The sequence below is a fragment of the Taudactylus pleione genome, unplaced genomic scaffold (genome assembly GCF_031769625.1).
Source record: "Taudactylus pleione unplaced genomic scaffold, aTauple2 ptg000253l, whole genome shotgun sequence".
Taxonomy (NCBI): Eukaryota; Metazoa; Chordata; class Amphibia; order Anura; family Myobatrachidae; genus Taudactylus; species Taudactylus pleione.
In genome coordinates this window covers 5,326,723-5,342,567 of record NW_028284655.1, presented here as the reverse complement: position 1 = coordinate 5,342,567, position 15,845 = coordinate 5,326,723, and the positions used below count along the sequence as shown (strand labels likewise).

General features: G+C 45.3%; 1 protein-coding gene across 1 annotated transcript in view; it reads right to left on the bottom strand.

Annotated features, from left to right (window-relative positions):
- Window positions 1-15,845, bottom strand: part of PLEKHA2 (pleckstrin homology domain containing A2) — a 93,969-nt gene that overhangs the window by 57,326 nt on the left and 20,798 nt on the right. The window contains exons 6-7 of the mRNA XM_088480459.1: window positions 6,465-6,590; window positions 6,148-6,300 (exon numbers count right to left, since the gene is read on the bottom strand). Coding sequence (XP_088336585.1) covers window positions 6,148-6,300; window positions 6,465-6,590 — 279 coding nt within the window. The remainder of the gene's footprint in view (window positions 1-6,147; window positions 6,301-6,464; window positions 6,591-15,845) is intronic.

Here is a 15,845-nt window from a genome sequence, read left to right as displayed (position 1 = left end):
CAAGCCAGCCGGCCCTTTACTTATGACACAGGCGCACGCTTGGCACTACTTTGTTGATGCACGTGCGGCTACTGCGCACACAATTCACAAACACAGAAAATAATTTTTTTTTGGTTTGGACTGGAGTGTACTTTCGGGGGTTACAGCACCCTTTAACGGTCAAGCCAGCCGGCCCTTTACTTATGACACAGGCGCACGCTTGGCACTACTTTGTTGATGCACGTGCGGCTACTGCGCACACAATTCACAAACACAGAAAATATATTATTTTTTTAGCACTTGGGGGGAGCACCCCTGATGGACAGAGCACCCCCTGGACAACACTACAGCACTCCTTTAGGACTGGGACACTGCACAGGACTTTGGAGTGGACACAGCCCCTATGGAGAACTGACTGCACAACACAGTCCAGCCAGCCCCTATGGACTTTGAAGTAGTGGACACAGCCCCTATTAACAACAGCAGCACAGCACAACACAGCCAGCCCCTATGGACTTTGAAGTAGTGGACAACAGCAGCACTACACTACACTACACTACACTACACTACACTACACAGCCCTAACTCCCACCCTCCCTCTTCACTGTCCACAGCCGAGTGAGAAAATGGCGCCGACGCGGGTACCTTATATAGGATCCAAAACCCGCGAGACTCGGAAGGCGGGATGATGACGTTTTGCCTCGATTTCAGATCCGAGTCAGGCGGGAAAAGTCGAGCCTGACTCGGATCGGACTCGGATCGGGGGGGCTCGGGGGGGTTCGGATTTCAGAAATCCGAACCCGCTCACCCCTAATATATATATATATATATATATATATAAAACATTATTCGTGGGCCTGGTGCAGACCACGCCCCCTCCATGTGACATCACACGGCGGCGGGGTCACAATCACCGGTTATTACAGCAATCCCCGGAGCATCCTCAGGATGTAAGGGCAGTGGTGTGACTGCCTGAAGCGTCCTAAGGACGCACTAGACGGTACTGCTGCATAGATTCTGGCTGGGGGCCATTCTAGGTACCCTGCTAGCCAGATGAGGCTAGCAAAAAATAGCTCTGAGGGCCAGACCAAATGATTCTGAGGGCCTTATACAGCCCCCGGGCCTGAGGTTCCCCATCCCTGCACTAAGACATTTAAAAAATTGTTGTTCCATTTTTCTTAACCCTTTCCCAGCGCAGCACCCCTTATCCAGCAGCGTTCATCCAGCACAGCACCCCTGGCCTCATCCAGCACCTCTTTCCCAGCACAGCATCCCTCATCCAGCTGACTACTCAAGACTCTTAACAGTCAGGGCCCGGGAGCCACTGCTTGTTTTTTCTGGCTCCTTGCTGGACTTTGTCGGACAACATATCAGGCACATTGTCTACTGTGTACCCTCAATGTCATTGACGATGCGCTCTCCCGCGCATCATCAGCGGCATTGCCCATCCTTTTTTATACACTTTATTAAAGAAAAGAGTAGGTAACATCAGGGTGCTAAGGAACTTTGGTATAGCGGGCAGTATATCAAGACGCTGTCATGAGAAATTATCTCTGGAGGATGGGTGCAGGTGATATCAGAAACCTCTATATTATGAAAACACTACACTCAGAAAGTGGGCACCATGTTTGCTATATATCAAAGGAGATTAATGCTTGCATATTGCCAGGAAACACTGGCAAATATATTTTAGTCATTCATAAAGCAAGAAAGAAAAATAAGACAGATTTGGTGAATTCACAACAACTAAGTGCAGCATAGAAATATAAACTCTCTTTGTGGGGGGCACTCTTCACTGTGACCGTTAAAAAGTAAGTTTTAGGGCGGGATGCATGACGCACGTGATTCATCCCACCACCCTTCGCATACATGCTGACGTTAACAACACCGGTATGCATGCAGAACTCTGCAAAGGACTGCTCTCTCTGTAAGAGCGGTCTTTTGTGATGAAATAAATTGCCCAGAAGCCCCTCTGGCATCCATCTGCGCATGCGCAGAAGGATGCACGTGCCGCAAGGGGGTGCTGGGAGGGATCCGATTGAATCCCTCTCACAGCACTCTCCCAATAGACGCCCATAGTCTTCTATAGGGTAACACCATCAGGAGATGGTGTTACCCACTGCAACCAAGTTCCGGGGCTTGGTGCATTTTCGGGGTTTGACCGCATTTCTACCTTTGCTGCATCCTGCCCACAATGAACTCAGAATAAAAAACACACTAATATCTCCAAAGCACTAATAAAAATGTAGAACATACCAAATGTAACTGATAAAATGATCAATGTTGTAAGAATGATCAAATACTTTTGCTATATATTTGTGCAAATACACTGATACTAGGTGGCAATAATATGTCAACAATTAACAGTTATAACAGGTTCTTAATAATGTTATTATTTGATAACACGGACTCGTGATATAGTGGCCAAATCAACAGTAAGCAAGTACATTATTGCCATGGGTCAATTATAATACATATAGAGATACCTATATTTTAGGTAATTGTAGTCAAGTGCTGAATGACTTAAACAATATGTTCTAGATATCTGCTTTTCACTGTGTGCTAAAAAGCAGTGAACGATGAATGAGAGTATCATATTACACATATACTGTAGGTATAAGTATAACAGAAGGGTCTGCATCTACTTGCGGCTAGACTTACTAATTTAGTATCCAGGATCACAGAGATCCAGCCGATGAAAATACAAGAAAAGAAGAAGAAAAGTTCCTGTGGTGGCCAATCTTGCAGCTACTGGAGATTTGGGTCACGCAGTGAACACAGCAGGATTCCCCTGTATGATGCGCAATTCCCCTATCTTGCTTGTACATAGTCACAACAACTTTATATAAATAATAAGGAAATTAATTAAACTGTCAACCTTCCTTCCAGGCAAATAAATCCAGTAATGATCCAAATAAATCTAAATTGGGAATGATACAGAGGATGTTTAAAAGTAGAATAAAGTAGACACATGGTTGCCAACATTCGGCACAGCAAGAGGCATGGCTTGGTAAAGGAGCGGTGCAGGGCAGCGTGATGGTACGAGCGCATCACCATGAGCCGCCACCACTTTACAATGCTAAGATTACTGGCATTGTAATGCGGGGAGCGTGCCTGAGAAGACGAAATTCATTCATCGCAATTCATTAATTGACCACTCGGACCACCAATTTACTCGGAAAGTGGGCGGCATTGGGCAGACATGGCGGGAGACTTGAATACTCTTCCGGGTGGCAGGGAGCAGCACCAGAGAGTAAGCAGGTATGCCTATAGTGCTGTCACTTAGTTGCACCTAGTTTTGGAGACAAGATTCCATTTTGTGGAGCACGAATATTAATCTGACATAAATGTGTGGAGAGTGAGATTTTTGTTGGTGTTCATTGATTTGCTGGAAGATACGTAGTGATCTATTTATTATAATGCAGTGATAAAGCTGATTTTCATACACTGCTTATAGTGACAATAGAAAGTGACCTGCAATCTATCAGTAATGTATCACCTGGGTTTGCTGAGTAATACTCAGGTACCTCAGCGATATTGATGGGTTAATTTACTTCTCAGAGATGAAGGTTGTCATGTCCCTAGGTGTTCTAGATGGCAATTTCTGCTATGTATCCTGTGCATGTTGCAAATTACCTTCTTATTTTGTTTATTTAGCCTAAAATAGTATAGTACAAAAACTGGAATGCCGTAAATTGTGGCTATTGCTTCTGATTGCATAACAGAGCTACTAGAAATGCACGCATGTCCGATTGTTCAAATCCAAACGCTGGAAGACCGGCAGTGAAGATCCTGACAGGTAAGTATTTTAAGTATTTACCAACATAACCCCCCCTAACCCTCCCTTAGGGGTGCCTGATCCTAACCTAACCCCCCCCCCTGTAAGTGCATAAACCTAACCCCCCCCTTCCCCGCAGCCTAAACCTAAGTCTCCCGTGGGGGGTGTCTAACCCTAACCTCCCCCCGGGGGTGCCTAACCCCCCTTTCCCCTAGCCTAACCCTAACCCTCCCGGGGGGTGCCTAACCCTAAGTCCCCCCAGGAGCCCCTAACCTAACCCTCCCCCGCCGCGCCCCTGTCCGCGATCACCACACGGCTTACCCCCGCAGCTATCCGCGCCCGCCTCCCGGCTTACCTACGAACGTTATGCCGGGCGTCGGGCTCTCGGCGTAGGTAAAATGACAGGCATCGGGATTTTGACGCCTGTCATTAGACTTTTGCCGGGATTAGACAGTCGGGAAGCCGGTGGTCGGCATTTCAACAGTCGGCTTCCTGACTGCATCCCTACTGAAGCACAAACCTCCACTGTTATGTAACCAAGTGAGAGGAACACACATGTTATCCCTGTACACACAGTCACAGACCATCGCCACTCATGGGCCATCCTATAAAGGAAAGCAACTGACGTAGCTACTGTATACTTGCAGGATCTCACAGTTGGGCATTGACCCTGTACAATCACCTGGAATACAGGGCAGTGCCACTAAAAATATTTATACTTGGCTGCATGCCCTCAGCACTAGAACTAATGAATGGAATATTTGAATAGTGATAACCACCCATAAGCTGTAATTAAAGTTCCAATGTAAATAAGACCTTTTTCATTTAATAATTACAGTTAACCATCAGGTCCCAGATGCTTCATGTAGAGGCTGAGCAGTGCAGAGAGAACTGCAGAAACATAAATGTTTTGTCAGATGATGCTACAGTATATAACTCAGATCCACCGGAAAATGCAGCTTCCTATGAGACTTATTTATATAATCTATTTAGTCTGTAATAACATTACGCAATTGATGCTATAAACTATTTCAACCAATATCTGTATAAACTCCTGTAAATATTTGTTATAAATAGTGAGTTCTGATGTACAGTAATTGCTTCAGGGTGCATCAGGAAAGCGTATGTATTATATAGGATAATGAATGCTCTACTGTATATTATATAGATATTAGACGTCACCAAGGAGTCTGTGACCATAAATAAGTCCAAGGTTGTAAAGATAGGCATCGAAATCCCAACACCTATCATTAGCCCCACTACTAAATCTCAACACCCGGCTTACCAAACGAAGGTAAACCGGGTGTATTAGCGTCTAGCCGCAGAGGGGGTAAGGGTTAGGTTTAGGGATCCCCTGGGGGGGGGATTTAGGGTTAGGTAACCTCCCGGGATGGATAGGGCAGGGAAAGGGGGTGTTAGGGATAGGCACCACTAGGGGGGGTTAGGGTAAGGCACCCCCCCAGGAGGGTTAGTTTTAGGGTGTGGGGAGGGGGAGTTAGGTTTAGGCACTAACGGGGAAGGTTAGGGTTAGGCACTAGGGGGGAGGTTAATGTTAGGCACCACTAAGGGAGGGTTAGGGTAGGGAGAGGAGAGGTTTAGGGTACTTACCCGCTGCAGTCGGGATTTCGATCACTCGGGGTGCCGCTGTCGGTATTTGATCCAGCGGCTAAACAGACGCCGGCATTAAATACCGATTCCATTCCAAAGTATTACAGCTGACCAACCATGTCACAGTTCTCCCATCTGGTCAGTCCCTACACTGACTCTCTAAATATGAGCATTGCTCTGCCACATTTGGCTCCAGCTACCACACAGCTACGGCACAGATTACCCCACAACACCTGCATGTGGCATGTATGGTGCCTGGAATGGCACCCTGCAGCCAATAGCCCCTGAAGCGTCCAAGGGATGCTATCAGAAAGCACCCTACAACCTGTAGAGCTGCCTGGAACATCCTTAGGACACCTCGGCAGCACTCTTCTTCCCTGCTCCCTAGGCGTGACGTCATGACATCACAGGATTAGGGTCTGGGGTTGGCACAGGGCGCACTGCTGCTCTGTTACGATGCTGTAAGCTATTGCTGACCTCAGCTGTGCCTCACCTTAACTACTATCCTGTTGTGATAAGCCTTCACTGCCTGAGATTATGTCATGGCGGCACCTGAGTACCTGCGAGCATGACTTGCTCTACGGGAATAGGCACTTGTTACAGGTGAAGTGCTCTCAAACACAGAGATAGCTCAGTAAAAGGTGCAATCTATAGAAACTAGGACAAAACCATAACGTGACAAATTCATGCAAGCCAATAATTGTAGTGACATTACCATTCACCACTGGTAGTAAAATGATAGGCACTGCCTAGGTACAATACAGCAATCTAGGTACACTTACCATATTTCCTTGTTTGACACAATATCCACTCTTCAGAACAGAAGGAAAAGGCAATGGCTTTTTCACAGGTAACGGTATGTGGCTTTGACTGCGCCTGAGTACAGAATGAGAGGCCACTTCACTCGGTCTCACTTCCGGACAGTCTCCTCCATTCTAAGGAAGGCACAGACAACGTTAGAGTGATTACAAAGCAATTTAATAGGCAGAAAAGATCTTTGTTTGAACTCTAATATGCATGAGGAGGACATATTCCTATTTAAACTTGCTGAGCCTCAGAAATTAGAATGAAGCTTTAAATCATGGACTGTGAAATGTACCTGACTGAGGGGGGTTTGCACGACCACTCCACCAATTATCTCTGTCTTGTATGCGGTCTGGGTTTTCTTCTCCTGAGCAGCAGTGGATCCTGTGTCTGGTATCTGTGCAGCACCCGGCCTGGGGACCTGAAGACACAAACAATGGAGGAATAAGACTGACTGGTTCATACCACCAATGTCTTTTATGTTCAGAGTACATTTATATTCAGTATATAGCACTAATGGGGGAGAGACAACTAGACCACTTATTATGCTCATTTAGCATCACCATATAATAACACTTTCAAGGGAATATTTTATCACATCAGTCTCTGGGCCTCATTCAGAGCCGCTCGTAAGCGGCCGCTCGTTCATTATGAGCGATGTTTGCACAACTGCGCATTCGTACAGATCGTAATACGCATGCGCGAACCAGTCAGTGCGGCCGAAAATCGTTTATTCACTAAATAGCGAATGCCTACTATTTTGAGTGACAGGAGGAGGCGTATGTGGATGGTAACAGGGGAAGGTGCTTGAAAACGGGGAGTGGAATTCAGAACGCAGGCATGCTTAAAGGTCAAAACGGGCGTTTTAAGGGTGTGCATAATTAAACCAGCAGCGTCATTGACCACGTCACTTGGTTGTTTTATAGGCAGAACTGCTCGCAAGATAGCGGTAGGAAAAACCAACCACAAGAATAGCGAGCAGTTCATACGCTGATCGATGTACTCGATTAATCTAATAAATAGCGGACATGACGTATGGTGCGAGCGGCCAGGCGGCGTATTTTTCTAAATTACGACCGCAAGTTTTGTTCGCTTGTTCAGACATAGAGGCGTCAACAGACCGCAAAGAGCGAACGGTTCATTTGAATAGCCACCCCTTTTTTGTGAACGAACGACCACAAATAGCGTCCGGCTCTGAATCAGGGCCTCTGTCCCATTTGGAACTTACAACTGACACAAACACAAGGAAAACATACAAACTCCATACGGAGCCTTTGGTTGGAAATTAACCCTGTGAGCGGGACTGGCGCAAGCCCTGGAGGCTCCCATTCCTTTCCTCAGCAGTGGTTATCTCCACCTCTCCATGGCTTTGTGCCCCCATCCCCACTGATAGTTACCTGAGAAGGGAGTTGAAGCGACATTCTCTGCTCCTCAGACTGCTCTATTGTTGGTACTTGATTGACATCACAGCCAACTGTTTTTCCTTCATGGCAGCACCTGGTGCTCTGTTTGCGGCGCTGCAGGGGGCATTAAAGATCTGGAGGAGTGACATTATGTCACCCATTTAGTGTTTTAGTACCCCTCTAACTCCTAGTATCTTAGACAACTGGGACAGAGGGCCTTATTTATCAACGAGTTTTATCATTGACAACGAGTGATAAAACGCGTTGCATATGATAACTGGTGCTCCAGCCAATCAGCTCCCATCTGTCATTTTTCAAACAGATGACAGGAGCTGAATGGCTGGAGCACCGTTATCATCCACAATGAGTTTTATCACTTGTAGCGAATGATAAAACTCGTTGATAAATGAGGCCCTTAAAATGTTATAACATTTTCGGGTGACACTGGACATAGTAAAATGATTCGTCAATAGTAGTCTATGTATGACTGTATATTTAGTCATATCTGATAGAAAGATGAATATTCCCCTCCCCAGTGGTATGAATCCAGCATGAAAGTCAATAAACAATGGACTGAAACAGACAGTTACAGGAACTCAGGTCATATGGCCGGGTTAAACCATTGGTTTCATGGCCTTGAAAATGCACAGTGAAAGAATTTGCCTTTGGCACATTTTCTCCCTTCTTCAGCTCCATTTAAACAAAGATGTGTTACTCACAAATGGCTGGGCTCCTATTCCAGACAGCAGTTACACAATTTTGGATGGCGGCCCATTTCTCACAGTATAATTAGCTGTATCGGAGCATTGCTGAGGACTGTATGCCCTGCAGCACCCCTGCCACCCACACACACGCACTCATTAATGTCTTATTTCAATCAAAGCCCTCACCCTGACACATCAGTACTTACTCTCCTCTCATGTGTTTTACATGGTGCATTGTATGATTAAAGGAGGATTTGTGCTTGTTCGAGAAGAACTGTAATACATACATGTATTTATAATTTTATATACATATAGTATCACATGATTTCCAGAGGTCATAGAGCACTTATACAGAAACAGCCTAAATAACTCTACAGTCCTGTCTGCTTGCGTCCACCGGTCTCATAACTACATACCTTTCCAGCAGTATGGAGGTTATATAATGTTGTGGGTGCTGGCATGCTTTGGGTGCAATCATTTCTTTAGAAGGCAAAGTCAATACTAATGCCAATCGTAATGGCACTGAGTGATCATCTTCAGCCCATGTTGCATCATTTCTTCTCTTATGGCAGCAGTTTGATGAACATGACACAGCAGTTATCCATACGTCGTGGTATTCTCAGACACTAGATCATATCACAATCGAACATTTACTGGATATTTTGGAACAACACCTGAGATAGTGTTTTTAACCAGCAACCAAACATCAGTTGGGCCACAGGTGATACATCCGTCCAGGAGTGGAGAGGGGGGACAGTGGAGGGCATAGGCAGAACAGAAGTGGAAATGGGGTACAGGGGAGGGCATAGGCAGAGCAGGAGCTAAGAAGGGGGACAGGGGAGGGCATAGGCAGAACAGAAGCGGAAAGGGGGTACAGGGGAGGGCATAGGCAGAACAGGAGCTAACAGTGGGGACAGGGGAGTGTATAGGCAGAACAGGAGCAGAGAGGGGGGACAGTGGAGGGCATAGGCAGAACAGGAGCTAACACGGGGCAGGGGAGGGCATAGTCAGAACAGGAGCTAAGAGGGGGGACAGTGAAAGGCATAGGCAGAACAGAAGCGGAAAGGGAGGACGGGAGGGCATAGACAGAACAGGAGCGGAGAGGGGGGGCAGGGGAGGGTATTGGCAGAACAGGAGAGTATAGGGGGACAGGGGAGGGTATAGGCAGAACAGGAGTGGAGAGGGGGGGACAGGGGAGGGTATTGGCAGAACAGGAGAGTATAGGGGGGACAGAGGAGGGCATAGACAGAACAGGAGCAGAGAGGGATGACAGGGGAGGGTATAGGCAGAACAGGAGCATAGAGGGAGGACAGGGGAGGGCATAGGCAGAACAGGAGCAGAGAGGAGTGACATAAGAGGGGACACACGGAACAGAAATAGAGAGGCAGGGCAGAGGAGGGTATAGGCAGAACAGGAGTTCAGAGGGGGGGACAGGGGAGGGTATTGGCAGAACAGGAGTTCAGAGGGGGGGACAGGGGAGGGTATTGGCAGAACAGGAGAGTATAGGGGGGACAGGGGAGGGTATTGGCAGAACAGGAGTTCAGAGGGGGGGACAGGGGAGGGTATTGGCAGAACAGGAGAGTATAGGGGGGACAGAGGAGGGCATAGACAGAACAGGAGCAGAGAGGGAGGACAGAGGAGGGTATAGGCAGAACAGGAGCAGAGAGGCAGGGCAGAGGAGGGAATAGGCAGAACAGTAGCAGAGCGGTAGAACAGGGATGGGGAAAGGCAGGACAGGAGAGGGTATAGGTGAAATAGGAGAGGCAAAACGGGATGGAAGAGTCAGGAAGGGGTGGCTGAGCACAGGCTCAGTAAAGTAAAGGCCCCCGTACACGGTGAGATTCAAAGTTGGTAAGATCAGTTGTACGAATTCCCTTGAAATTCTTCTCTTGAAATTCTTCATAAGATGTGGTCAAATGGAGTATGATTGATCATTAAGATCATGGGATAAGATGCATAGAAGTGTATCACATCGTACACGATCAGTTGAGATCTCTCTGCAAAACCATCTGATCTGCGATCCAACTAGATGACGGCAGGGACGCGCATCGGGGTCGCAGAAGACTCAAAATACAACTATTTTCAAACGATTGGTCTGTCCAACCTGTAATCGTGTTAAAAATCGGCCCGTGTATGGCCACCTTAAGAGTATGTTAACTAAAATAGATCTGGATGCACACACAGAAATTACTGGCAGATAGACTTATCTCTTGCGGGTGCTGGAGGCTGGTGCAATAATATGCAAAGCTAATGATAACGATTAGCAGCATTAACCAGCCTTCTTCTGATTGGATGATTAAGGACTGCCATCTAAAGCCTACAGTACTTACATAACACTGTCAAGACAATATTGACTGTTGTGTATATGACACTTTATTACATCTAAATATGGTAATGCTTCTTTCAATTTACTACCACACCACATGTCTATGTTATCCTGAGGGAAACGTGGTGCATATGCTGGTGTTGTACACCTGTACTAAGCATTACACTTCAATGCAATTTTGCATTAATGTCTGTGTCCAACTTTGCATGCTCCCTGTTGCGTGTATAGTTATTCCTAAATGGGGTAATCAAATCATAACAGAAACTACCACAGAAAGGAATCTTAAGAGCATACTCATGATACAAAACTATTTTGTGGAGAGCCTACTAATACAATAGGTAATAATACAATAGGTAATGCAGTATATACTAACACATGACATATAATAAGGCAAGTATTTTAGAATCACAACCATCATCGTGATTGCCATCGGGACATTTAAATATCTTGCGGCTCTGGTTAAAGACTGTTCAGTTCTCTGCAATGGGTAAGTGGATTCCTCTTCTTCAATCATAAGTGGAGATGTGATTGCAAATATTCATCACTGATACCAGCATAGGCCTGTTCCAGAGCATGCGCAGAGCGAAAACACGCAAGATAAGCTCCGCCAACAGGCGCTCGTTCAGCTCTGCATGATGCCCTTTCAGTACATACGTATATAATATTTTTCTCAATTCAGCTCAAAACAAAATCAAATTAGTAGCAAAGACAAGAAAGTGGGCTGGGATTTGGTTTGTTACCGTTGTATTTTGAATACTTATTTTTGCTATTAATTGAAGCAGAACATGAACAAAGAAAAAAACAACAGCTGGCGCGGGCGTACAGTGACGGGTTTATAGGGCTATGGGTGTTTCTAGAGGAAGTGCTGCTCACTGGAGCACTACGGGCCATTTCCATATTAAAGACTTGTATATTTTGTTGACTAACAGGTGGCTGCATATAATGTCCACTCATTAACAGTGAATCATGGTTTAAGACCAGATTATGGTTATTATAATAATGGCCATGTCCAATCATGCAATGATATCATCTGTTCTGTTTATGGTTTATCTCTACCTCTTGACATATTGATGGTAATCTACAGTAGCATATCTAACAACCTACATATCTGATTGAGGTTGCTCAGAGTGCACCATGATGGGCACTGATAGCACACAGGACTTGGATCCAACACAAAAATAAATCTGCATACGGTTTACGGCTTTCCCATGTTTGAGTTGGCTTTCCATGTCTGCTCTGGTTTTCTCTTATGACCCAAATACATCATTGTAGATAATTGGCTTCTAATGGAACTGGCCCTGGTGTGTAATTTTATGTACTGTATGCGTGGGTGAATTCAAAAGTTATCACTTCTGGGTCAGGGCCTTGTGTACATGAGTATCAATTACCTGATCATACATCAGCTTGGAATATGTTGTTACTATATTAAGCATAATAACAGTAAGCATAAATATATTAATAATCTCTTTATCCAGTTTTTTTTTTTAAATTAAATCCAGTCCAGGTTGTTGAATTTACGTAGACCTCGCAGCCACATGATCCAATGGAAGAATGCGGTTAGAATTATTTATCAGACTAAGGGGTCTATTTACTAAGCAGTGTTAGGAGACAGAGTGAAAAGTGATAAGAAAGTAATAAGGTGCCAGCCAATCAGCTCCCAACTGTCATTTGTCAAGCACAGCCTGTGAGCAGGGAGAGAGAGAGACCCAGGTGGGGAGAATGCTGTTTTGGTATGTGCATAGTGACGCATGTGAAGTATTACTGTGCAATAAATAATATTTACTAAACAGTGTTAGGAGACAGAGTGAAAAGTGATAAAAAAGTGATAGGGTGCCAGCCAATCAGCTCCAAACTGTCATCTCACAGGCTGTGTTGAAAAAAATAACAGTTGGGAGCTGATTGGCTGTATCACTTTCTTATCACTTTTCACTCTGTCTCCTAACACTGCTTAGTAAATAGCCCCCTATGGGGTCTATGTACTAAGCCTTGGAGAGAGATAAAGTACCAACCAATCAGCTTCTGTCATTTTTCAAATAGAGGGGTCTATTTATCAACAAGTTTTATCACTCAAAACGAGTGATAAAACTCGCTGTGTATGTGTGATAAATGTTTGAAAAATGACAGTTGGGAGCTGATTGGCTGCAGCACCATTTATCATACACAGCGAGTTTTATCACTCGTTTTGAGTGATAAAACTCATTGATAAATAAGGCCCACAGCCTGTAAAGTGACAGGAGCAGATTGGATGGCACTTTATCACTCTCCACTATATCTCTCTACAAGGCTTAGTACATAGGGGTCTATAAGGGGGAGATGTAACGAACCTTATAGACAGGTGGAGAAATCTCCCATAGTAGCCAATCAACTTCTTCCAATAAATTTATAGACTGTACTTGATAAGTGATAGCTATAAGCTGATTGGTTGGTATGGGTAACTGCTACACTTGTTCTCTTTAGAACGTTTCATACACCTCCTTAGTGTCACAATATTTCCCCAGATTTGTTTTTTACACTGTTTTGGGTTGTAACAATGTGACAACTTATTCCCTCATATTACGATGTTGGTAGTAATTACATATCAGGTGCTTGAAAGATTTATGGATTTTAAAATATATACATTGTGAGTAACTAAACAGACCACAAGCACATACATGTCATAGTCAGGTGAATCCACCACCCAGATAAGCCGTGGAAGCCAATGCCGCTCCCAAACACCTTACAATAGAATACAATACACCTGAGCATTCATTTAGAACAACAGGATATTGGGCCTGATTCAGACCCACTCGCGAGCGGCTGTCCGCTCGCAAGTGGGTCGATGTTAGGCACTGAGCATGCGCACGACGGAGGGAGCTCCGTCGTGCGCATGCGCCAGACGCGACGAGCGAAGGAAAGTCCTTCGCTCGTTGTGTCCGATCAAAGGGGGCGTGCTGTCAATGTTGATTGACAGCACGCCCCCTTTGGTGGGCGTGCCGGGGGCGTGCCTCCCTGACGGGGGCGTTCCCACGGGAACGCCTCCCGTCAGAAGCCGGCCCACTGACATCACTAGTGATGCAGTCTAAATGCCGACCGTCGGCATCCCGACTGTCTAATCCCGGCAAGGGTCTAATGACAGGCATCAAAATCCCAACGCCTGTCATTTTACCTACGTCCTGATCGAAGGTAAGCCGGGCGTGGACAGCCGCGCGAGGGGGGGTTAGGTTAGGGGCTCCTGGGGGGGACTTAGGGTTAGGCACCCCCGCGGGAGGGTTAGGCTAGGGGAAGGGGGCGTTATGGTTAGGCACCCCTGGGGGAGGTTAGGGTTAGACACCCACCCGGGAGGGTTAGGTTTAGGCAGCGGAGAAGGGGGGGTTAGGTTTAGGTCTAACTTGCCAGTAGTCCTAGATGCCTACTGCATCATGATCCCTAATAAAAGAAGTGCGCACAAAGCTTACTCACACATGTGATATCACAAAGGCAGGTGAGCCAGTCCTGTCCATTCGTCATGCCATATGTGTGAGTTTTTACGTGTTTTTTGACAGGCATTGCATTCAGAAGACTTCAAGCTGTCACTGCTCAAGGCACTGTAAGTGAATATGGCATACATTAATAATTGTGCTTACTGTATATCCATCAGCCTAACGTCCCCTCCTCCCCTACTATTGTGTTGGTCTGTTCCCCGTCAGCTATCAACTAGCCTCCAGGAATCCCAATGATGTGCTTGCTGAGTCTGTCCCTCACTGTGTTATCCCTTATCTGGCTGATAATGAGCTAGAGGTTTACTTCACTTTATTATGAGCTGTGGTTATATACACTAATGATTCCATGACAAATTGTACATATACGTGCACAGACGTAAGTCAATGCAAATGACTGGGAGTCCTTAATATTTATGGTTTACAATGTAGAGGATTATTAACGCACTAAAATAGTAACATATACAGATGCAGGACTTGTTATCTTGAAAGGCATTTGAGTTAACTTGAGTCATCTTCCTCCAATGCCACCAAGGAATGCAGCTTATCAACAAGACCTGAGCTATCTATTGTGGATGGGCTGAGATACCTCCTCATAGTAATTTTCACTACATATGTAAGATTTTAGGTGCAAAATTAGCACTGAATCACAGTAACCAATCAGAAATTAGATTTTATTTGTATATTGCAAGTTAGGCAATAAAACAAGTGCCTGACTGGTTATTAAGGTTTACTGTAAACTTTATATAAATGCGAGTTTAGTAAATGAGTTCTGGTTTATCAGTAAGTGTAAAATATCTTTGTCCATATTTACCTATTGTTTTATTTGACGTCTATGGGATTTGGGGAGGATGCTGTTGGATCAGGAGAAGCGTTTGCACGGCCCCTTCCCCCGCAGACTAATGCCACGATTTGTGGCAGTGCGCCGTTGGGCTGGGGCGATGACAGTTCACAATTAATCCTTTCATTGCGGTCCCCAAGACAGTAGACAACCCTATCAGCTCCCATCCTCTTCACTTAAGTGTTGTTTACTCTCTTGAGAGCCTGAAAGAACTCCCCTAAATCCAGAATCTCCCGGACATTCTGGAAGAGTAGGCAATTATGTTTTTGACATAGATAAAGTATGTCCTACTATGAACACCATAGTGATTTCTTTCACCATTGGCTATTAATGTGTTTACATCACCCTTGTATCTCCATGTATTTACACACTACTCTTGTACCATACGTATTACATACTGTTTTGCTTTTTCGTCACATTTTACACACTCTGCCTTGATTACTATGCTCATGTTACAGTAGGCCATCACGCTTAGTATTAGGCCTTCCCGCTTAGCTTAGAAAATAGTAACAAGATTTCAAAAGAGTGCTAATACTTAGAAAGGGTAGGCTATAGATCCGGGTACTGGAATTCCATGTGTACCGTGTAATGAGTGGTGTAACCTCTGGAAACTTTTCCCATTAAAGGTCAGAAATGACCGGTCTTACCAAAACCCTGACACCTGTTGCATGACCACCAAATCCTGGAAGGAACATCATCAGTGGAAGGGACTTGACCACTGGACAACTGACTGTAGACTCAGAGCCACTGACAAGTGCTCTTTAGGTGGAACCACAACAAGCTAGGTGGAACCACAACAACGACAAGTTAGGTAGAACCACAAAAAGTTAGCAACCAGAAATGGCAGCCTTATGTAATCATGCAGACATAAAATGAGATGCTCTGGTGCACCTGGCTTGGACTTAATTATCAACATCTCCAGTTCATAGCATCTGAACATACAAAAT